This window comes from Pteropus alecto, unplaced genomic scaffold (assembly GCF_000325575.1).
Source record: "Pteropus alecto unplaced genomic scaffold, ASM32557v1 scaffold224, whole genome shotgun sequence".
Classification (NCBI taxonomy): Eukaryota; Metazoa; Chordata; class Mammalia; order Chiroptera; family Pteropodidae; genus Pteropus; species Pteropus alecto.
This window is the reverse complement of record NW_006436289.1, coordinates 881,575-904,761: the sequence shown is the minus strand read 5'-3', so window position 1 is coordinate 904,761 and position 23,187 is coordinate 881,575. Positions and strand designations below refer to the sequence as shown.

The window sequence follows — 23,187 nt, the reverse complement described above, 5'->3', positions numbered from 1 at the left end:
TTTTTTTTTTTGGCATGGTTCACTCTCAAGGCTTCTTGTCTCCTCTGAGGTCCCCTCTACCTGACCATGCCCCCACCCTGTTTTCTTAGAGACCCAGGGGCCCATGGGGCTTCACAGTGGTGGGCAGCCTCATAGGAGTTAGCTTGGGTCCTAGGGGAGGGATCTGGGAAGGCATCTAGGAGGAGGAAACTTAGATCTAACCTTTCCAGGGACTCCCATTGTCCCAAAACCCATTCTTGGTAAGGACTGGCTCTCTGACCCCTAGTCAACCCCATCATGCCAATCCAGCAGTGCCCAGAAGACCGAGTCAACCCCATGATGTCTCTGATTCCACAGACACAGCCCTGAGAGCCCCAAGTTCAGGGCCTTTGAATTGCTTTAAATCAGACTACCCTGTGGGCCTTGGCCTGGGGATAGTTCTAGAAAGGAGCTGACACCCCCTCTCCATCAACTGGGGTCCCTCTGTTTGCCCGCCAGTTCCTAGCCTGACAAGTGTCCCTCTTTTGGGCCACAGGGGCTTGTGCACTGGTGGGTGCCAGTGTGTCTGCCGCTCTGAGGCTCTAGGGCTGTCCCACCAGAGGGGCCCAGGCAGGGCAGGTGGCGGAAGGGCCAGGGTGGGTACAGCACTCAGCGTACCTGACTTGTTTTTGTATTCGATGTCGAAGCCCGTGATGATGCTGTTCCCATCAAATCGCTGGGTCCAGCGCAGGTTCATGCTCCGGGCCTTCACCTCCCGGATCTCCAGCTCTGGAGGGTCTGGGGGTTCTGGGGCGTGATGGGGGAGGGAGCACAGTGAGGATGGCAGCAAAGACCTTGGCCTTCTTCCACCCCCAGGGAGAACCAGAGATTTGCTGTATTCCTGGGGTTTGGTGTCAGCTGTGGTCTACCCAAGGACCCTGCAATCCTGGGATTGGGGCAGCCCAGCAGCAGAGCTCAGGCAGAGGGGGGCACGCTTGTCTCCTGCTTCGTTCCCCTCCCTTCCTTGGTCTGGCAGTGGGCAGGCCTTTTCAGAGGGACTCCTCAGAGCCGAGGGCCTGTTTATCCCCTATGCAGAGCCCCCAACTTCTCGCAGCTTGATTTTCCCTTCCCACACATCCTCCAGGCCCCTGCACTTCTGGGAGCCAGCGTGCCCGACAGGGGCTGTAGCCACTACAAACTTTGCTGTTTGAAGTGTGTCTGGAAGGACCCTTATTGCCTGCTCTGGGCAGGAAGGAAGGGGAGAGGAGCTTTTCCCCAGAGGCCAGTTCTTGCCATCTTCTGCCACTGTGTGTGTGTGGGCAATGTCCCTGCTCTGCAAGTGAAGTTAGCAGCAGAAACCCGGGCCCCTGGGAGGGGTAGGAAATGGTGGAGCAGGTGAGGATACCTTGCACAGTGAGTTGGATCAAGCCCCGGTCCTCCCCATATGAGTTGATGGCATGGCAGCTGAAGAACACTGAGTCCCCACGGTCCGCAGGCTTGAGCTGGGGGGAGGCCAGAAGGGGCAGGAGGACAAGGAGAGAGGGAGGAAATGGGGAGAGTCTTTTAGAACTAATCTGCTGAAGGGGGCTCACTCTAGTGAAGATCAGTGAGGCCATATTCTTCTGGGAGGGAGACCCACAAGGGGTTTTGTCAAGGGCTTCTCTTCCCAGAAAGTTCCACGGATGGAAGCATGGAAGAGGCCATGCAGGGAGGGACAGAGGGGTCAAGGAAGGAAGGAGGGCTGAGAGTCTGGGAGGGAGAATGGAGCCCAGGGGTTCCAGAGAACAGGGAGGGCTGAAAGGTCCACACATTTCATGGCGGTGGGGTTGTCAGAAAGCAGATATAGTGAGGTTCTAAGGCAGAGGTTACTGGGTGGAGAAGGGAAATAGCTAGGAAAGGAGAGGTACTTTGATGGTATGTGGAGGGGCTCCCAGCCTTCCCATTTACTTCAACTGGGTACAGATGTAATAGCTGTGGGCTCCCCACTTTCTGAGAGTTGGGGTTCCCTGAGACAGGGGCATGGGCACTCACCTTCAGTGTGGAGACTACCTCGTCGCCATTGTCCTTGGTGGCGATGGCATACCGCATCACGCGGTCTGGGTCGATGACCGTGTCCCCCTTCTCCCAGCGGATAATGATGGGTCGCTCACCCCGTGCCGTGCAGTTGAGCTCCTTGGGGTGGCCTTTGATGGCGATGGTGGTGTTGGGGTGAGAGGTGATCATGGCTGGTACTGGGGAGGAGAGGAGGCGCAGGAGGCCCCAGTGAAGGAGGGGAGGCAGGCTGGGGGAGGGGCACGTGCCCACGCAGATGCCCCGACCTCCCACTGCCCCTCCCCGCAAAACACCTCAGCCCCAGGCAGAGGGTCTAATAAAGGTTGAGGGGTCTATAGGAAACCTCACTTGCCTGTCCCTTTTCTCCCTCTCCCCACCCATGACTGGGGCAACCTCTCTTCACCAGGGATTCTTATGGTCCATGGACTCCTTGTCAGAATATTTTTAAATGCGTACTATACGTAGAATTACAGAGGAAACCAGATATATTGAAGTATAGTTATACAAGTATTGAAAACCTTCAAAAGCAAACTTTTGAACAATATATGTTTTTATCAGATAAGATCTAGTGTTGGGTAATGTTAGCATGATTTTTTAATAATGACGATTATGATATTTTGAAGTATCTGCAACAAGTGTGATGTGAAAGTATCTGTGGATTTCTATTGGTGATAGTCGCTGGTACTGCTGCTGCTGTGGTTGGCTGCTTATGTTCAAAATGGAAGGAAATACCAAATTTCAGTTAGAAGTTAATAAAAAAAAACGTGATTTCCCCCACCCCAAATTTTGGACCCCTTGAATCGGATCAGTGCACTTCCTAGGGGGGTGGTCTCTGGACCCCAGGCCATGAACCCTGCTCTGAAGCACTGGGGCCTCTGCTTTGTGTCTGTGGCTCAGGCTCTGTCCACATCAGTCAATTGGTTCACCTTCCCAAAGAGCTGAGAAACCCCTGCTTTTCCCAACCAAATGCATCAGAAAGCCCTGAGTAGCACCACTGTAATTAGGACTCCTTAAGCTGGGATAACAGGACCCCCCTCCCCCAATCCCCACCGCTGGCCTGAGAAAACCATCACGAAACAACCAAGGCCCTGGCTGGCCATCAGGAGATGCCTCCTACTGCCCTGACAAGAGGCAGCTCAGTCCTGACCTTCCTGCAGGAATGAGTGCCATGGCAGAGGGGGTATAGAGGTAGGGGCAGAGGGAAAGATGGTCTTAGCTGCCAGTGAAATCTCACCTCCCCCAATCCCCACCGCTGGCCTGAGAAAACCATCATGAAACAACCAAGGCCCTGGCTGGCCATCAGGAGATGCCTCCTACTGCCCTGACAAGAGGCAGCTCAGTCCTGACCTTCCTCCAGGAATGAGTGCCATGGCAGAGGGGGTAGAGAGGTAGGGGCAGAGGGAAAGATGGTCTTAGCTGCCAGTGAAATCCCATCCTCTCTCTCTTCCATCCAATTCAGTAAATACACATAGAGCACCTATGCCATTATATGGCACCATGCCAGGCTTGGGGGACACACATGACATGAGAAGGGTTCTTGCTTTCTGGGGAAAGAGGGGGGAGGAGGAGATAGAGACCTGCATGAGCAACATGAAAATGAGGAAAATTTGATGAGTGTTTCATGAAGGTATTAGGAGAAATTAATTTTGACTGAGGGGTACTGGGAAGGCACCATCCATCTATTCAATAAGTATTTATTTAGCATCTACTAGGTGCCAGGCCTTGCGCTGGGTTCTGGAGTTAACAGTGAACAGAACAAACCTGACCTCATGGAGTTTCACTCTAGTGGTGAGAACAGATGACAAAACGAGCAATTCCAGCAAAGAATGGAAAGTACTATGCTAGGAGAAATGCACAAGAGCTGACACGGCAGGGCTTAAATGGGGAGAACAGAGGCACCGTGGGCAGTGGAACCTGCTGGGGCAAAGGCTCGGAGGCAGCAATATGCAAGTCCTAGAAAGGTAATTGGTCTGATGCATCTAGAGGACTGTCCTTGTCCTTGCCTTTTTCTCACCACCTTCCTGGGAAAACGCGCCTCTCAGAGTACAGGTCCCCAGTGGCTCTTGTCCTGGTAGGAGAGCCCATTAGCCATGCTGGAGGACATAGGTTGGGAGGAGCTGTGGTTGATGGCACCATGTCCCTGACCCACTCCAGTGGCTGGCCCTTTCTTTCCTTTCCAGTGTCCTCAGGATTTCTTTCTCCTCCAGCTTTAAAGACCTACTCAGAAAATGTTCTTCCCAGCAAACTCTCCAGGGTCATCTGACTTCTAAGGACAAATAAGCCTTTGGAGAAAGAAAGGAAAGAAGCCATGGAGCTGTCATGGTATGACCTGAGATGCCAGTCAGTGGGTGAGGAGACATTTGGAATGGGTGTGGGGGAGGTGAAGGATGATTTCTGACGTCCCTAAAGTCACCTCATACAACCAGCCACCTCCTCTGCCTTCTGTCATGCAGGACTTGGTACTGAGGGCAGCCCAGGCCTCCAGCCCCTGCACCAGTATCCCGGCACAATCTCCAGCCCCAGCTCATCAAGTAATGAAGCAGATAAATTTTATAATGCACGGCATTACACCAGGATATACAATAAAACGTGAAAGACAAATAACGAGGTGCAAGTTATAATGAAGAAAAAGCCTGCAGTCAGAGACATCCGAGTATGAATTATTGAGTACGGTTTTACACTCTCAAGGATGTGCGGAGGAATATTTTTCCATCAAAGATTTGCATAATTCACTCGTATAAACCTGGGTGGAATATAGAGTAAGATTTTACATCAACAAGTCGGGCCTTGCATTGCAGATGCCTCCATTTTTCCTGGAGGATTGAAATGCGGGGAGGAGAGGCACGTGAGTTATTCCCTCCCTGCCGCTGCCCCTGCCTCACAGTGACTCGTCAGAGACTGGGGCTGGGGACCCGTGGCTGGGCCAAGCCCTGAGACCTTCCTAGGGAAGAGGGGTCCTGCTCCTGAGAGGCTGCTGTTGAAGCCACAGAGGAGCTGGGGGATGTTCATGCAGAAGGGTGTATGTGTGTGTGTGAAAAGGGGTGGGAGCAGGATCAAGCCTCAGCATAGTACAGAATTATAGACTCCATTTTACCCTTAGGCCAGTGGTCCCAGATATTTTCGGGCACCAGGGACTGTTGCTCCTATGAGAATCTAATGCCTGGTGATCTGAGCTGGAGCTGAGGCGCTGATGCTAGTGATGGGGAGTGCCTTCAACTGCAGATGAAGCTTCAGTTGCTCACCCACTGCTCACCTCCTGCTGTGTGGCCAGGTTCCTAACAGGCCACAGATTGGTACCAGTCAGCGGCCCAGGGGTTAGGGACCCCTGCCTTAGGTTATGTACCTTTGAACAGTGTTAAACCTGCACATCCATATATGTCAGTCCCACCTCAGGGAGTTTGTCTTCCCAATTGGGTTTGTTTGAAGAGCTGGCATGGGGGCAACCAGAGACAACAGGAGCTCCAGATATCCTGGACGGGCCTCAGAGCCCACTTGTCCTTCAGCCCCGAGTAAAAAACATACCTGGGGTCTAGGGTGGGTTCCCTTTACCTTCCTGCCAGGGCTGCTTGTGAGGCAGTGAGCACCAGACAGGACAGCCCGATGCTCCCCTCACAGCCCCACAGTTCAGGGTGGGTTCAGAGGATCCCATCAATGAAGAAGAGGAGACTGCTTCTGTGCCCCACCCTGCCATCACCTTGAAGGGCTTGGGGCCAGGCAGGCCTGGTTTCTACTCATGTCTCTACTAGCTATGTTGTCTTCAACACAGTTTATTTAGCTTCCCTGAGCCTCAAGTTCATTTCCTGTGATACGAAGACATGGAAAGCTACTCTGAAGAGTTGTTATGGTGGCAAACAGGGTCCATAGATGTGAAGTGCCTGCCACGTAGCAGCCGTCGAAAAAATCTATTCCCACCCTGAGGCTCTCATGCCCCTCTCCTTTCCAAGAAGAGCATCAGATAAATACATGCATACCTTAAGATATTACTTGCCAGGCTATTCCACAGAATCACAGAACTCTAGAATTCAGAGCCCCGACAATGTTCAGTATAGTAGCACTAACCACATGTGGCTATTGGGTACTTGAAATGTGGCCAGTCCAAATTGAGATGTGCTGTAAGTGTCAAACATACTAGGCTTCAAAAACATAGGAGAAAAAGAAGAATGTAAAATATCTCATTAATAATTTTTACATTGATTACATGTTAATATTTTAGGTATATTGAGTTAAATAAAATATACTATTACAAATGAATCTCACCTGTTTCTTTTTACTTTTTTGAAAATGTGGCAAATAGAAGATTTTAAATTACATATATAACTCGAACTTTGTTTCCATTGAATGGCACTGGTGTAGATCGTCTACACGGACACTTCCTTTTATAAACGAAGAAACTAAGGCCACACAGGGAAGCAATTTATCCATGGTCACACTGCTAGTAAACAGCAGTGCATCTTAAAAGTAGACAAATGGGAGAGGGCAGTACTTAACACACAAAGCTATGATGTTCGTGGTGGAAGGTACAGCAACATGAGAACTATTTCTGAGTTCTTTAGGACAGTGGTCCCCAACCGCTGAGCTGTGGCCCGGCACAAGTCCGTGGCCTGTTAGGAGTAGGGCCACACAGCAGGAGGTGAGCGGCGGGTGAGCAGTGAAGCTTCATCTGTATTTGCAGCCACTCCCCAGCACTAACATCACCACCTCAGCTCCACCTCGGATCGCCAGGCATTAAAATCTCATAGGAGCACCGGTCTCTGGTGCCAAAAAGGTTGGGGACCGCTGCTTTAGGACTTAGTTATAAGCTCCAGATACTCATGAAACATTCTATCTTGTTCTGGGCACTCTACTCAACAGAAGATGTTAACGAGGTAGAGTGTGACCAGGAAGACGGGCAGACTTCAAACCGTGCCATCTGAAGAGAGCTTGAACACTAGGAATGTGTAACTTGCATGGAGTGGGAACGACAGAACTTGTATTTGGCCTTAAGGAATTTTCCAGTAATTTTCGCTGTTTGGAGAAAGGACAGCAGCAGGAGCGGCGAGCTCTGTGCACTACAGGTGGACAGACAGGGGCATCGTGAAGATTCAAGTGGGAAAAAAATACAAAGGGATTGAAGTCCCTTATCTTTGGGCCCCTGGAGGTGTCTGGGTCTCTAAAGAGAGGTAAAAATGGTCTGAGAATCCAGCTCTGTTTTGGGAGGCAATTATGTGATTCAGGATATGTTTTTCCTTGCATACAGAGGTCTTAGCCCCCTGTCTTGGGCAAGAAGCAGAGAATCTGCCTCCTCTCTTCTCCCTGGCCTATAGGATTCCTGCCAACACGAGAACAGAGAACTCTGCCACTGTGCCACGGCCTCCAACAGCCACGGTGCCCTCCTGTGCCCACAAACTGGAGGCCTCCCTCCGGTTGCTGTTCAGATGGGCTTAATGAGGCAGTCCCCTAATAGAGACTTCCCCAACCCATCTGCTCTCTTCTTCCTTCCACCTCCCCCTGGACCACAAGGTCTCTCTGCTCCACTGAATCAGAGTAATAAACACGATTGAACTCTCACTGTGCCGAGACCTGGCTGTGCCCCAAAGCACTTTCTGGATTGAAGGCAGACCCCAAGAATTCTCCAGAGATATATACAGTCATCTGAAGGAGAAACACACACACACACACACACACACACACACACACACACACACACACACATTTTATAATTACTTTTTCTTGGGAACTTCCCATGTACCAGGTACTAGCAGTATTTTAGTACTCTACATGAATTAACTCATGTGAGGTAAGTACAGTTATTATTCCTCTACTCCCAAGCCTGGGTCCTGATGTATTTCTTGACTAAGCTCCATGGTCTATGCCCGTGATGCCGTAATGCAGTAGGTAACAAGCTGGATGCTTCTGCCTCTTGGCTGTTGCTCAATGATCCTCACAACATCCACGAGAGGTAAGTCTTATTAACCCCATTTTTTCAAACGAGGAAACCCTTTTTAAGCCTGTATTACTGTGGTTGCAGGGGCTGGCCACCTCTCGCCGTCTGTCTGTCTGCCACGTATGCACACAGTATCTGGCTTTAGGAAATGGAATTTGGCTGTCACCAAATAGCTGTGGCTTCTCCGTGGTGGGCAGCTGCGGCAGGCCACTTCCAGGGCAGGCATGGGGAATGCAGCTCTATGGGTACAGTGGAGAAAGCAGGGAGGAGAAGGGGATCGTATGCACAGGGCTGTGTCCTGAATGACAAATGCTAATAGCAGCCACAAAGGCAACACATTGCTCCAATAGGACACAGGGGGCTTTAATGAGATACAACTTCTCTGCTTTCCTGCAGTGTAATTCAATTAACAGGGAAACCTAATTTCTTTGTACAGAGAGGGGTTCAGGGGGAGATTCTCTGAGGAACTGAGAACAGGGAGGGACTGGGCCTAAGGATATCAGGGAGACCCATGTGGGAAAGCTGCCCCTTAATACATAGCTCCTTCCAACAGGGCCCCTTAGTTGGGGAAGGTGGGGCTTTTCTCCGAGGTCTTGTGGGAGGTCCTGGTGTGACCTGGACCCCTCTCATCTGGGCATTGAGCTTCCCCAGCACAGCGTATGTCATACTGCAGTGTCCTTGTCTCCTTGTCTCTGACTCTCCAGGGTACAAGTATCTTTATCCAGGACTCAGCATATACTTGTGGACAGAAGAAAGGCTCCTAAGTGCTGGGCGCCTCTCTTGCACCCCTGCCCCTAGTGTCCTGGGTCCATCTGCCCTTGTTCATAGTTGGATTTACTCCAGGGCAGGGAGGAGCCTTACTGGGCTTTTGGCTCTCAGGCCGCTGTCTTACAGCCCTGGAGAAATCCCAGATTTCCTCCTGCTGGTTCCAATGGGGACTATTGGCAGGCGCCAGGGAGAAGAGCAAGACACTGGCTGCAGCAGAGACACCCCTCCCCTGCTTCAGGGCCCTCCTGGGGCAGCAAGCCGAGGGGAAAGGAAATCAATTTCAGAAACAAGACAGTTGTCAGAATCTGATGTAACTGGTTTCCGTCTGTGAAATTACTCGTAGGCCGGCCCCTGTCACCCCTGAGGTCCTGCCTGGACCAGCTGCTATTTACATTTTAATTTGATGTGAGAGGCTGATAGATTTTTAAAACACCACAAGACAGCTCTGCTTCCTGGCTTACTCTCCTTCCCCCCGCCAACTCCTCAGGCTTGGAGATGGAGTCCTAGGGCCCCTTGACTCTGCATGTACTTGGCCCCTCCTTTGTTCTTCCAGCTTCCCCCTTCTTTGGGGTCTCTCCTCCCCAGAGGCTGAGCTGAGCTGCTCCTTATAATTTGCAGAGCACTGGAACGCCTTCTGTGAGGAGCAGCTTTCTTGTTAAGAAGGTGGGGGGTGCTATTAGCCCCTACTAAGCCTATGAGGAAGTGGAGGCTCAGAGAGGCTAAGTGGTTTATCTAAAGTCACACAGCTGGCAAGTGCTGGGAAGGAGACGAGGCCCCAAGTCCTCTGACAATTCACGGGTGCCCTTTCCTCTGGTTTTAGTCTAGCCTTCTCCTTTTGCCTGGTTGATTTTTTTCTCCCATCTTGGGCTTTGTCCCTGGAGTGCGAAGCTGTGTGGGAATGACATATGTGGATGAGTCCTAGGGGGAGTGCAGAAGGAGGCTGAAAACTGGAGTATGGCTGGGGGGTGGGGTGGTCCAGGGCAGGCTGTGGCTGGGGGCAGGTGTTAAGGGGATGGTGAGTCAAGTTTTCGCTGTCTCAGTCTCCCTCCCTCTCTTCTGTCTGGTGATTGGAGCTCAGCTGGTGTTTCTGACAAGTCCCCAAGTTATGAGGGAGGGAAGATTCAGTTATGAATACCCAAAGGAGAGTAGCAGTGAGTGTGGGAAGGAGAATGTTGAAGAAATAGAATGGGAATGTTACTGGCTATAGGAAGAGGTATGATAAAATGCAAAAGAGGAGTGGAATGTTGCATTCCAAAAGGAAGCGCGGGGCACACCTTTACCCCATTCATGGGCCTGAGTATATAATAATCGTAGTATTTTATGTTATTGAGAACTTACTATGTGCCAGACACTGTTCTGCATTCTTTTACATGCATCAAAGCACTCAATTCTTAAAGCAACCCTATTTCTATTCCCATTTTACAAATGGGGAATCCGATAGAGAAGTAAATCGCCCAAGGTCACACAGCCAGTAAGCGGCAGAGCCAGGACTCATCTAGGGAGCCCGTGGTTTTTACCCACTGAAGTGACCCTGGTTAGAAAAGGGAAGCAGAGACAGGAGGAGGAACCTGGGAGTGCACAGAGCCCAGCTTTCCTGAAGAGAAGTGCAGCCACATTTGGGGGGAAGAAGATTGGTTTGGGAAACCAGGAGACCAGGAGATGAGGCTATTCTGCTCTTTCAGGTGGGTGGCCTGAGAACATTCTCAGGCTTGGCTACACATAAGAATTACCTGGGCAGCTTTTAAAAATCTTATTGCACAGACCCCACTACCAGAGGCTCTGATTTAATTGGCCCAGAGCAGGGTCCGTGCATCAGTATTCCTGAAGAGCCACCCCTAGCCTCGGTGATTCTCACACAGGGCGGATGACCCTCCTTTTCCTCCTCCCATTCTAGCAGATGTCCTCTGGTCCTTCCTCTGCCTCAGGTGGGACTGACCTCAAAGCCAATAAGAATGGAAGAAGGGCAGCAAAGTCCTGGTGTTCTTCACCATCCCCAAGGAACTTTTCATTTTGGGGAAGTTCTTCAGTCTAACTGAAATCTCTCTAGGAGTCTCATAGAGATTTTTTTTTTTTAAATTAAAAAGGATGCTCTCTCTGGGCAGGCTAAAATGCCTTTCTGGATGTCCTTTTCCTTGCCTTCTGGGAGAGGCTTTTCCAGGGACTGTAGATGCCCTGAAGGCTCCCAAGAGCTCTACGAACTCCTCTTGCCAGGGAAGAAAGGAACCTCCCAGCTCAGATGCCCTCATATCCTTTTGTTTCTGAAAGGATTACATGTGCCCATTCCAGGTGAGAGGTCCTTTCCTTCCCTCAACCCAGCCCACTCTCCTCCATCCCCCCAAGTCTTATGTCTCTGCTCCCTGTTAACAAGACTCTGACAAGAACTGTAGCCTTGTTTGGTGGTGTAAGATAAGTCACTGCAAAGGGGCATTGTAAGCACAGTGGGGTGGCTGGCCTGGGTTGGGGGCAGGGCGGATGGAAGGTGGGAGATGCTCTTTGTGCTCAGTCCTGGCAGCAGCTTCAGGCTTCCCCTGGGTAAGGGCTGATGGTAGGGACGCCTTCTGGTGCCTGCTTTGTTTTTCCCTTCTTAAAGAGCCAGGGCCATAGCATTGTTAATTTGATTGCACCCTCTTCAGCTTCTTGTCTCCCCTGATTAGCCAAGCTCCACCTGAAGCATGAGATTAATTTAAATTGCATGGAAGCAATCAGTCTCAGCTCTGAGAGGTGGGGAGGTGGCTAGGGAGCTGGGGGTTCATGGGACCCTAGCTATCCACTTCCCATATACATGGGGGACAGAACTGGCAAGAAGTGTGTGTGTGAGGGGGATTGGGGTACGAATTCTGAGGATGGTGGGACCTTTGAGACCTGGACTGCAGCCTGTTTCTGCTGCTTGGTGGTCCCGTTTGAGACCCTCAAACTTACCAGGCCTTGTTTTCTCCAGCTATAAAGTAGGATCAGTCAGTTCTTCTCTTGGCTGCAGGGAGAATTTTTAAGTGAGGTTGGGGAACTAGTTCTCCCCCTGCCTTTGGTCTTCTGCTCTCCCAAGAATGTTGGGAAAATGATAGTAATAATTAAAATAGCTAACACTTATTGAATGCTTATCATGTGCTATGGACCCCAGTCAGTACTTCGCATGAATTATCTCATTAAGTTCACCCCCTCTCCCAACCCCAGGAAGTGGAGTAGTATTTTTATTCCTGTTTTACAGATGAGAGAACACTCAACTCTGGAATGACCAAAGGCTCCAGCTTCTGAATGACCCTGAACATCAGAATCCTTTCAGAAACAAAAGGAGACAACGCCATCTTTATTTACTTAGAAAGTATTTCCAGGTCATTGCCGTGAATACTCTAGAGTTGAGATTGGTGAACTTTTTCTGCAAAGGGCTGGATAGTAAATATTTTAGGCTTTGCAGGCTATAGGTCTCTATTGCAACAACTCAGCTCTGTCTCTGTAGCTCCAAAGCAGCCATGGACAATAGGATATGAAGAATGGGCAAGGCTGGTTCCAGCCTAAGAAATGGCTGGCTAGATTTGGCCCAAGGCCCATTTCGCTGACTCCTGCCCTAGATATAGTTCAGCACACAGGTTAGGCTTTTTGGCTGTTGACCAAGAGAGAGGTTTTGGTTAGGAGACTGGTTAGATTCGGACAAAGGCAGTTGTAGGATGTTGGAAAGGAGAATATTTCAGCTTCCAGAATTCTGGAAAGCATGGACTTATGGGTAATAAATCGCCGGACATGGGGATTGTTGTGAACTGAATTGTATCTCCCCTGAAGGTATGTCAAGTTGTAACCCCAGTGCCTGTGAATGGTACTCATTTCTGCACAATGACTCTTAGATTCTCCCTTTCTCTCCATTCCTTGCTCGAGATCCTAGTTATCATATCTAGACTTCGGTGCCACTATTTCTATCCAACCTCACCCTCTAATTCCAGGCTGCTCCTCTCCCAACAGATGTTCTCTTCACTGCCTCCCACACAGGCTTCCTACCCTAGCGTGTTTGCTCATGCTGTTCCTTCCACCTGCATGCCCTCCTTTCTTCTCTTTGCCTATCCAAACACTACCTATTCTTTAAGACTCAGCCCAAGTCTCACTCCCCTAGAAAGCTCTGTCTGATCGCGTCTGTCAACATTGGGGTTTCCCTTCTCTAACCCAACAATGCACATATAAGTGCCAGGCCTGTTAGCATGTAATCTTGCCTTGTTTCCTAAAGGTTAGTTTTAGCTTTCTAACTAGTCTGTAAATCCCTCGAGGGCAGGGATGGTGACTTAATCTTGCCCTTCTCTCTCTAAGAACTTGATACCATGCGGGACAAGTTGGGGCTACCCAGGAAGTACATTTATATTGCTTGACTGATCCAACAATATCCTGCCCCATAGTTCAGAGGGGTTTTGATCATAATTGCGGGGCAGTTCTGGGCTCCCCTCTTAGGGAGGGGTCTGAAGGTACTGTTTTAGTCCGCTGCCTGCCTGTATTTTTTTTATCTAGTATACCTAGGCACCCAGTGATAACCCTGATTTCTTGTGACTTAAAATGTTTACTGCCACCTTTTCCTTGGTTGGCACGTATGATGCCTTTAGTTTTGTTATTCATCAGATCTGCTGAAGCTGAATATAGGGAAAGCCTTGAATGACACCTTAAAACCCAGATCCATCTGGAAGCTCTTCTGAGCTCATGGTCAGGGGAACTGATTGCAGGGGTGAGGGTCAAGTGACCCAGTGAGGGTCAAGATGTGCTTTATGCCACCACTGCTTACAGCCTCTAAGTAGGAGATAAGGGCCAAGATGAGACCTTTGGGTCAGGCACTTTTAAGTTGGTAATGGAGTTGCACGGATACTGTTGACCTTTTGAGATCTGTAGGATATCCCACATTCCTTTGGTTTAGACTTGTCTCTTTCTAGAAAACCCTGAAACATCAAAGGCTCTAGCTTCTGAAATGTAGGTCCTGGAACTGGCAACAGATGTCCTGCCAGGTCTCTACTGGCACAGTAGAATGTGACCTATTTGTTGAGCTCTGTTAATGCCTCAGGGGCTGAAGGAAAGGGAGAGAGGGTTGTGACTTCTCTGAACAGAGGAGCAAACTAAGTCCCAAGGAGAGAGAATGACTGACCCCAGTTTACCCGGGATGTGGTAGGAGAGACTGGGACAAGAAATCAGGACTCCCATTTCCCTGGTCAGGACCTTCCTGTCCCTTAAGCTACCTACTCATTTGGCCTCCTTCATCCTGCTTAGGGTGGGTAGAGCCTGGGCTGGCCCAGCTTGGCACAGGCCCCCTTGAGGCTGGGCAGGTAAGTCTGATTGATGACCACTACTCAAGTGGAGAGAGAAAGTGATTTGCTATAAGTTCCACAGCTGTGGCAGGGTCAGTGATTCAGAGCTCATGCCTCAGCCCTGCTCTGCTGCCTGCCATTCTGCTTTCCTGTCACCTTTTCCCACTGTTTGCAGATCCAGCATAGGGTCTGTCCCACCTACTCTTCACCCAATCGGGGGCCTCATAAAGGCAGATGGGAGTGCCAGGAAGGTGAACTGTGACCCTACATGTGATTGGACCAAACCTGTGGGCTGGGGGCATCAGTCAGCCTGTCAGTCCCCAGCAAGGCAGGCCAAAGTAGGCAGAGGCCTGTGCTCAGCTGAGGGCCAGAGGTGGAAATTCCCACAGAGGAAATTCTCACAGGGGAGAGGGAAGCCTGCAAGGAGCTTCAGTCTGCTGAAGAGCAGGACCTAACACCAGAGAACACACAAGAAAACCTCAGGCCAGTTGTTGGGACTCTCTTTACCTCAGTTTCATCTGTGTGCTGAAAGGAGCTTTATAAATATCTGTACGAACATCTTGATCCACATGTTCAGACTCCATCTGCATTCTCTGCAAACAGTCACCTCTCAGATCTAGGGGCACACTGGTGGCAGAGTCCATCCTTGAGAAGATAGACTGGGGAAGAGGACTTGAAAGGTCCTAGAAGCTCACTCAGGGCATTTAGGCAGGGCATTTCCTGAGTACCCAGAGAATGGTCTAGAAAGGGAGCTGCGGGCTCTGGGAACTCATTTCCTTTGGCCATAGACTCCTTGCCCTGTGGGAAGGGCAGGGGCTGAGAAGGGCAGAAGAGGCCCTCTAGAAGAGGAGCCCCAGTCTCTAGGTCTAAGGGAGGTGCTATTTCTGCCTGACAGGGAGGAGTTTCCTTTGGGCAAACTTGAAATTGGGACCATCTCAGGTCGGTGGATGTATAGTTCTCTATCCAAAGTTTTGCATCCTGACCTCTGCACTATGGACAAATGCTGGCAGGTGATCTGGTCTATCCAGGCCCAGGGCTTCCTTCTGCTTGAGTAGGGCCTCCACTTCCCCACTTGGCTCTGTTTTCCACCTTCCTGCTTTCCTGTGACTCTGCAGCTGGGTGTGTGCTTGTAGAGGGCTCTTGGATCTGGCTTTAATTGGTCTGACATTTTGTTAAACAAACAAATCAACACTCAGACCATACAACGAACACTTATGGCTTCAATTAACTGTAAGCTTTGCCTTGGCCTAATCATTGACGTCTTCACAAAGTGGAGGGGAGTCTAGGGAATGTACCAGGACCTGTCTAATCAGCTAACCTGTTGCACAAGGGGGTTACCAGTTCCAGGAGGCACTGCCATGCAGGGGCAGCATCAAAATACAGCCATCCCCTTGCACCCCAGACTAAGCAGCTTGGCTCTGTACCTGCCTCTCGGCGAAGTATTCTTTTTGAAGATGTTTTATTTTTTTCCCCATGTGTCAGTTGGAGGAGGAGTTGTCTCCTCCTTTTGGTCATTCACACACATACACACATACACACACATTTTAAAAGGAAGAAAAAAGGTAGCCCTGTGGATATGGCATTTTCTTCTGTTAATTATATTTATATTCAACCAAGTTCTGGGAAGTGGTCTGGTGCCCTGAATGGACCACATGCACACTACTAGAATCATAGATTGTTTGAGCTGAAAGAGACCTTGGGATCAGCTAGTAACTAGATTCTAGTCCAAGCCTCTTAATGTACAGATAAGGAAACTGAGGCCCAGAGAAGGGAAGGGATAGACAATGAATCACTGACTGGAACCAGCATCTAGTCTTCTGTCTCTTGCTCTGTGCTCTTTCTGTCAAACCATGAGTCCATAGAGGCAGGTTCAGATCTCAGCTAGGACTATATCACCCAATGATCTTGACCCAGTATCTTACCTTTTACTGAGAAGGAACTATTGCCTGCCAACCTCACAGGCAAGGAATGGGAAGAGCTTTAAAAACTGTGAAGTGTTATACTTGTGATGGTGGCAAGGCTGGGTTAAATGTTTAAGCACTCATAGGCTCTGCCAACACCAACACGCTGGGAGTCAGTGAGGAGTGGGGAACAGTGGTACCCAGTTGGTTACCAGCAAGGATGTCTAGGGACTTAGAATACCACTTGCCCCTCTAATATCCCCTTAGCAATCTGGGGCCCCAAGCAAAGGTTCTACATCACAATTCTCTAAGAAGCAGCTCTGGAATCCCAACTCCCACCAGACCTTGGGGCTCCTGGAACTCTGGTTTGATGTCTGATATCAAGAGTCAGCTCTCCACAGAAAGATAACATGTAGCTTCCAAAGCCCATAAGCACCTGACATTCATTTTCCTTGTCTCTCCTCACTTCACTCTCTTCCAGGTACCACCTCACCAGATGACATTCATGGGCTTTCCTGACTCTGTGCCTTTGTCATGCTTCTTCCTCATCCTGGAATGGAACGATCTTTGTCCCTATTAGTTCTTGTCAAAATCCTTCTCATCCTTTGAGTCCTACTTAGTGGCTACTGCATTTGTGGAGCTTCTCTCGACATTCCCTAATTGGCCCACAAAATTAAAATTGATTACTCTATCCCAGATTCTCTTTGTATCACCTATGTATAGCTTTTAAGACACTTATCGCTTTCTATATTAGAGTTGTTTTAGGTGTATGTCTATCTCCTCTTCAAGATTCTAAATTCTCGGAGAAGAGCAACTGTTTTACTCATCACTAGATTTGCAGCAGCTAAAACTAGTGACTGCTGATTATTAAATGCACATTTTGTGCCAAGTACTGCATTGATTTCTGTAAGTGCACATGTCACTTAAACCTCACCAATGAGTAGAAAGCATTATAGTTGCAAAGTTACAGAGGAGGAAATCAGGGCTTACGGAGATCATTGTCCAAGATTCCACAGCTAACAAATGCTAATAAAAGCAGAGTCAAGATTTGAACCCTGGTCCATTTGGCTCTAAAGTCCATGCTCCTTAGTCACAGGGTTTTACTGACCCATTTAGTGAGTTCTCAGTGAGAATCTGTTGAATTATCATTGGAAATTGTGGGGATCAATGTGTGGATACTCCCCCATTGAAGCCAACCACGAAAGTCCAACTTGACACTTGAATACTTTTCATGATGTATGTGTCTTTGACATAGTACTTACTTTCTTTCTTCTACTTGGCCAAAGTGGGGATTAAAGATTAAGGATTACTTTGAGAGTTCACAAAAGTGTGAGGTCTGATGAGGTAGAGCCAAATTGGGTCAACATTTTCCTGAGTGTGTTAGAGGCATTGAAGCAAGTCTGAAAATTGGCTTTGTAAGTGGTAGGTCTTTCTGTGGCCAGCTCGGCAAGTAGGTGAGAGGAGCATTGGTGGTGTGGGGTGTTTGAGATGGACTAAGGGATGACTAGGAATGGCTTTCCCTTGGCAATCCCATTGGTGATCCACATGCCCAGGGGTTCTACCTGTGCCCTTTCAATTTTAGTCAGAGTTGGGGGATGGGAGGAAGTTGAGGGAGAATGAAGGGGGAAAAGGGCAAAGAAGGCGGAGAAGGATGTGCAAGGGGAAGAGCTGAGGGTGGGTCCGCTGGAGCAGTATGCCTGTGTATAAGCAGCAAGAGGCAAATGGAAGTTCCCAGAGAAGATCCGGAGCATCCATGCTCCATCTTTTCAACATTGTCACATTGTCACAGGAGCATCTCTCAGTAGCCAGGTACTGTGTAGCATTATTCAGACTGCTATTGAAGGGCAGTCAGACACTCCAAACTAAGACAGGGGCCGTGGCCATGCTCAGCCATCCACATTGACTGCCCTCAGGTCTCAAATGCCCTTGGCCCTACTCTTCTGCTCCTGCTGGCATTCAGGAGGGCACAGGGGCCTCTGTCTGACTGGGCAAGTCACTGGGGAGAGTGTGGCTGGAATGGAAAGGGGGTATTTGTGATAGAGAAAGGGTGTGAGGAAAAGACCATCTGAAGGAGCACATATGTGTGAGGGTTTGGAGACCCTGAGTGTGCCGTGGGTGTGTGAGAGAGCACAGAGGGTTCTATGAAGGAGGGGGCGGGGAGCAAGGAGCTAGCAGTGCAGAGAGGCTGTGTGAGGAGTGTGAGAGACACTGTGTAGACAGTGTGTGAGGGAGGTGTGGTGGGTGGGAAAATGTGACCTGGAGGTGTTTGTGAGACGGAGCAGATGTAGGAAAGAAGTGTGCATGTGCCTTACTGGGGAAGGAAGCAAAGGAAAATGACAAGGCAGCTGAAATTAGGACAAGGGGAGGAAAAGGAAGAAGAAGGTCCTACCCATAAGTGATCAGAGTGGTATGAAATTCTCTTGGAAAGAGGGGAGACAGAGGTTAAATCTATGCGGGGTGTGTGTGTGTGTGTGTGTGCGTGTGTGTGTGTGTGTGTGTGTGTGATTGTATATGCTCATGAGGCTGCCCTAGATTTACAAAATGTGCTTTCTCTGAAAAACTCAGAGTGTTTCATAGCTTCTGCCTGGGCTGGGAAGTGAGGCCAGAACAGAAAAACGCAGGCCCAGAGAGGGTCCCCATGACATCAGGGACAGCCTGATATGAACTGGGTCTTTTCACACACAGCCCACCTTTTGACCACTGCACCACCTGTCACCCAAGGCCTCTCTTTTTCGCAGAGAAACCACGTACCACAAAGCCATGGCCATGCTTGCTCAGTGGAATCCTCTAATCTAGAGAAAAACAGCAACCATGTCCCCCGCTGCCCCCACCAAAAAGTGTGAGAGTTTGGGCTCATTTTTTTTTTCCTGCTGACAATGGGGAGATAAAGATCGAATACCAAGGATGGTTCCAGACGTGTCTACTATTCCTCTCGCCACACACAGGCAGAATTAGCGAAGTTCTCCCTGGCTGAGGGATGTAGATTGATTGCCTGGTTTTATTAAGGACAAAGTGCTTTTTGATAGTGTGAGGGAAGCGGCTCCCCAGGGCAGGGATTCCGGCACTGAGCTCCCTGAGCATCGATCGCTGGGGTTTCCCTGTCTGGTGCTGAGCTGAACATGGGCTTTGGCAAGTGATAAAGAAACTATGATTCTTAAAGGAAAGAACTCCAGGGAGATGCTGGGCAGACCAATACCAGGCACTGCTGTCAGCAGCCTTTCCTCTACATACCCTGGAGGGCCTAAATTAAGAATAACAAAACTGGTGGCTAAATCTTTGCAGGCCTACTGGGTGCCAGTTACCATACTAGTTGCTTTACACATATCATCTGACTTACTCTTGACACAAAACATAACAGGTAAGGCAGTTATCACTCTCATTTTGTATATCAGGAAAATGAAGTACAGGGAGGCCAACTAATCTCATCAAGTCCACAGTCGTTACAACAATGAGCCCAGATTCATACTGGGGTTGGTCAGATGCTAAAACTCAGGCTTTTCCCACCATCCTCCACGACTTGTAGTCCATTTCCTGACTTAGGGCCAGATGAACACCGCCCTTCTGATGTGATTCCTCGGGGCCTAGTATACAGACCCCTAAAAGTATAAAGGGGTAGACTCACCCAGAAGGAATATCTGTGTGTGACTTAACAGAACTCAGGGTTATTCTGGGCTTCCAAGGCCACTGAGGCCAGTTCTATGCCTGGGGATTTATAAGCCATTGATATAGCACCAAGTTACCATGAATTGTATTGCTGTTTCAGTTTTTCTGATGCATCTTTCTCTTTCCATGATCATTTTCTGTGTTATTCACACCAATATGGTGGGGCGGGTGGGCTGGAAATGAACCTCTAGCTCAGGTGAGGAAACCGAAGCCCAGAGAGGTAAAGTGACTTGTAGAGTCACGTAGCCCCTCAGGTAGATCTGGAATTAGAACCCATAGGTTTTCTGACCATAGGCCTTTCTCCTACATTATGTATGTGATATTCTTCCTTGTTAAGTCACAAATAGGTTATATATAAGAAGGTGTAAATTAAGTAACAGAAATAACTTGTTCAATGTGACTATTCAGATAGAATTGCCAACATACAGATCAAAGTAAATGGGAAGTCACATGATCCATGAGCAAATCATGACTAGAGTGGGGTGATCTGGGGCCATTCAGGGCGAGGCCATTATTTAGATGACAGTGTTTTCGAGTTCCTCATTCGAGGTTCCCAAGTGCACCTCTGACTAGAAATCCTTCCTGCTTCCCTTTCACAGTTGGAATGATGAACACCGAGAGGGGAGGCATGGTGAGTGCAGAGATGGGCCTTGGCCTATGACCAGGGGGTGCTGGGAGGACCACACAGGGGCAGGACTCACTCTTGACAGTGAGGAACATGGACTTGCTGATGTCGGTGCCCACGCCGTTGCTGGCCTGGCAGAGGTAGTAGCCGATGTCCTCTTCTAGGACGTGGCGGATCAGCAGTGAACTGTTAGGCAGGATCTGGATGCGGCCAGTGAGGGGCACCGGGTGGTACTGTTGGGGGTTCCCACTTCCTAGAAGGAGGCAGTGGTTAGAAAGGCTGCTGTCTAGGCTAGTGGTGGATTGGAACGCCCCCAAAGAATGGCCCTGATACTTTTCACTTGCTGATCTAGGACCATTTTGTAGCATTCCCAAAGTAAGGAGAGCTCACACAGCTCCTATTTCCTGGAAAGACCCGCACAGAGGGCTGGTCTTGCCCCAGCTCTGAGTAAGGAGATGGAATTGGGGGCCTCAGCTCAATGCTCACCTTGGCATTGAGCTTCTTCGGGTGAATCCTCAGAAAGGATGAAAGAGTTGTGTTCGGGACACTTGGCAACAGGCAAAGGGAAGACTGAGCCCTCAAATGGCAGTTTCCTGGTCTTAGGTGGCCAGGCCTAGGAAGGCCAGCCACCCTTCCAGAGGGGACTTTGGGCACACCCTCCCATTTCCCTAGTGTCAGCCCTGGACATGGTCCAGGCAAGAGGTTGGCATGGGGCTTAGTTAGACACCAAATGCATCCTTGAGATGAAGTTGGGCTCCAAGAAGGACCAAGATCCCAGAATAACTGGTGAGAAGCAGTGGCAGGTGAGACTCAGGGACCCTAGAGCAGGGGGTGGGGTGGGGTGAGGAAAGCAGAGTACACTGAGTTCTAGGGTTGGAGGGGGAAGGAGAGAGGTTGATCTGTAGGGAGAAGAGGAAATTTAGAGTCACTATGACAGCTGTCCCTTGTCCATGGACCCCTGTGGTGGCTAAGGATGATCTCCAGATCATGTATAAGTTGGGGTCTCCTTAAAGCTCGGAACCTAGGGTTCCCACCCGGAGCTAGGAGTCGTGTACAGAAACTAAACCAAAGTCTTATCAGCATTCTTCACCCCGTTCCCTGGCCACTCAGAGTTGCTGGCTGGTGAGGGGCTTACCTTTGGCATGCTTCCACATGACCTTGGGTGGGGGGTAGCCATCCACTGAGCAGTTGAGCACACCAGCTTTGCCATAGATGCCATCCTGGTTGTTGGGCTGCACCACAAATCGAGGGGGCACTGCAGAAAATAGGAAGGTGGGAGAAACAGATCATATCAGTCTCTGATAGGTCTTCTGGGGCTTTGGGCACTTTCCAATCAACATCAGCTCCCCATGGACTATTCTAAATTGGGAACGGGCAGCTCCAAAACCAGAGATGCTGAGAGCTTTTGCTGAATACTGGGTTGGCAGTTGGGAGTTCCGAGTTCCAATTCTGATTTTGCCAGTGACTGAGCAAGTGTCTTCCCCTCTCAGGGCCTCAGTATCCTGGTCTGGAAAGTAAGGGGTTTGAATCTCTTAATCTTTAAGGCACCTGTCAGAGCCAACATTCCGTAAGCCTGTGATTCAAACCTGAAATCTAGAGAGACTTTTAGCAGCAGACAGAGCTGGACTCTCCCTCCCCTGCCACTGTACTGTCTCTGCTCACCACGCACGATGAGCTGGCGCTCCCGGCTCACAGTGGCTGCTGCGTTGCTGGCGATGCACGTATAGTTGCCATTGTGTTTGAGAGAGACGCTGGAGATCTGCAGGGAGCTCATGAACTCCTTGCTCTCAATGGTCACGCCTGAGCCTGAGATGATCACCTGTCCGTCCTTCCTCCAGGTGATGCGGATGGGCATGTCCCCCGAGGACACCACGCAGGGAATGTAGAGCAGCTGGCCAATGGAGGCAGGCGGGAACTCAAAGGGCTGGATCAGAGGGGGCACTGGGAAGGCAAAGGGAATGCTGCTGTCAGCCCCCCTACTCTCCCCAGCCTGGCCAGTAGCACTGCCTCACCCCCCTTACACTTGGGCTTCTCCCGACCCTGGGGTGGGCTGTGAATAGGGTTCCCCTTGGTCTCTTGTACGTACAGAATCTCTTGAGGTGCCCTGCCATTGTCCCCTGACTCCCGTCCCCCTTCCCACCCACGCCTGTACCCAATGTCTCTGTTCGGGGCCTTGGCTGGCCTGCGTCAATCCTGATCTTTATTCAGACTTGTCCCAGAACTTGAACGGTGATGCTTCATGTGCTTCTTGACTCTTATTTGGCTGCTCAGCTTTCACTCCAAGTTCCCTGCTGTTCTTCAGCACCCCTATGCCCACTGTCTCAACCCAGAGATACCTCTCACAGCTCTCTGGGGGGCGGGCGCTGAGGTCCATAGGGATGATGTGCCCCAGATGGCAGGGGAGGAAGGCCGGTGCGGAGACTCTCCCCCATGCACACCCCATAGCTGCTCATCTAAAACAAGGGTGCTGTACTCTGGTCTCCTCCTGCAGAGGTCCACCACCCACCAGCCCTTTGCATTGTCATCAGGTGTTAGGACAGGTGAATAGAAGCTTCCAGCACTGGTTATGTCAGTTGCTTGATCTCACAGACCATCTCAGTGAATCCTCCCATCAATGGTGTGGTGTGAGCTTAACCGTCTCAATTTTATAGATGAGAAAACTGAGGTTCAGAGCAGAGAGGTAATTCACCCTAGGTCAGTGGTCCCCAACCTTTTTTGGCACCAGGGACCAGTGCTCCTGTGAGAATCTAATTAATGCCTGATGATAGGAGGCGGGGCTGACATGGTGATGCTAGTGCCAGGGAGTGGCTGTGAGTACAGATGAAGCTTCGCTCACTCACCCGCCGCTCACCTCCTGTTGTGAGGCCCGGTTCCTGAAGGGCCACAGGCAGGTACTGGTCTGTGCCCCAGGGGTTGGGGACCCCTGCCCTAGGTCACCCATCTCATAATAGGTGACAGTGGGATTTGAGATCTAATCTGTCTGTTCCCCAAATCCAAGCTCTTTCTTTCGTGCAGCCTGGTTGCCTCTCT

General features: G+C 50.0%; 1 protein-coding gene across 1 annotated transcript in view; it reads right to left on the bottom strand.

The window, feature by feature from the left end:
• The window catches only part of DSCAML1 (DS cell adhesion molecule like 1), a 327,482-nt gene that overhangs the window by 46,488 nt on the left and 257,807 nt on the right, over positions 1-23,187 (bottom strand). The window contains 6 exon segments of the mRNA XM_006912769.1: positions 637-765; positions 1,364-1,460; positions 1,990-2,189; positions 20,234-20,410; positions 21,293-21,412; positions 21,820-22,098. Of these exon segments, the coding sequence (XP_006912831.1) occupies positions 637-765; positions 1,364-1,460; positions 1,990-2,189; positions 20,234-20,410; positions 21,293-21,412; positions 21,820-22,098 (1,002 nt within the window).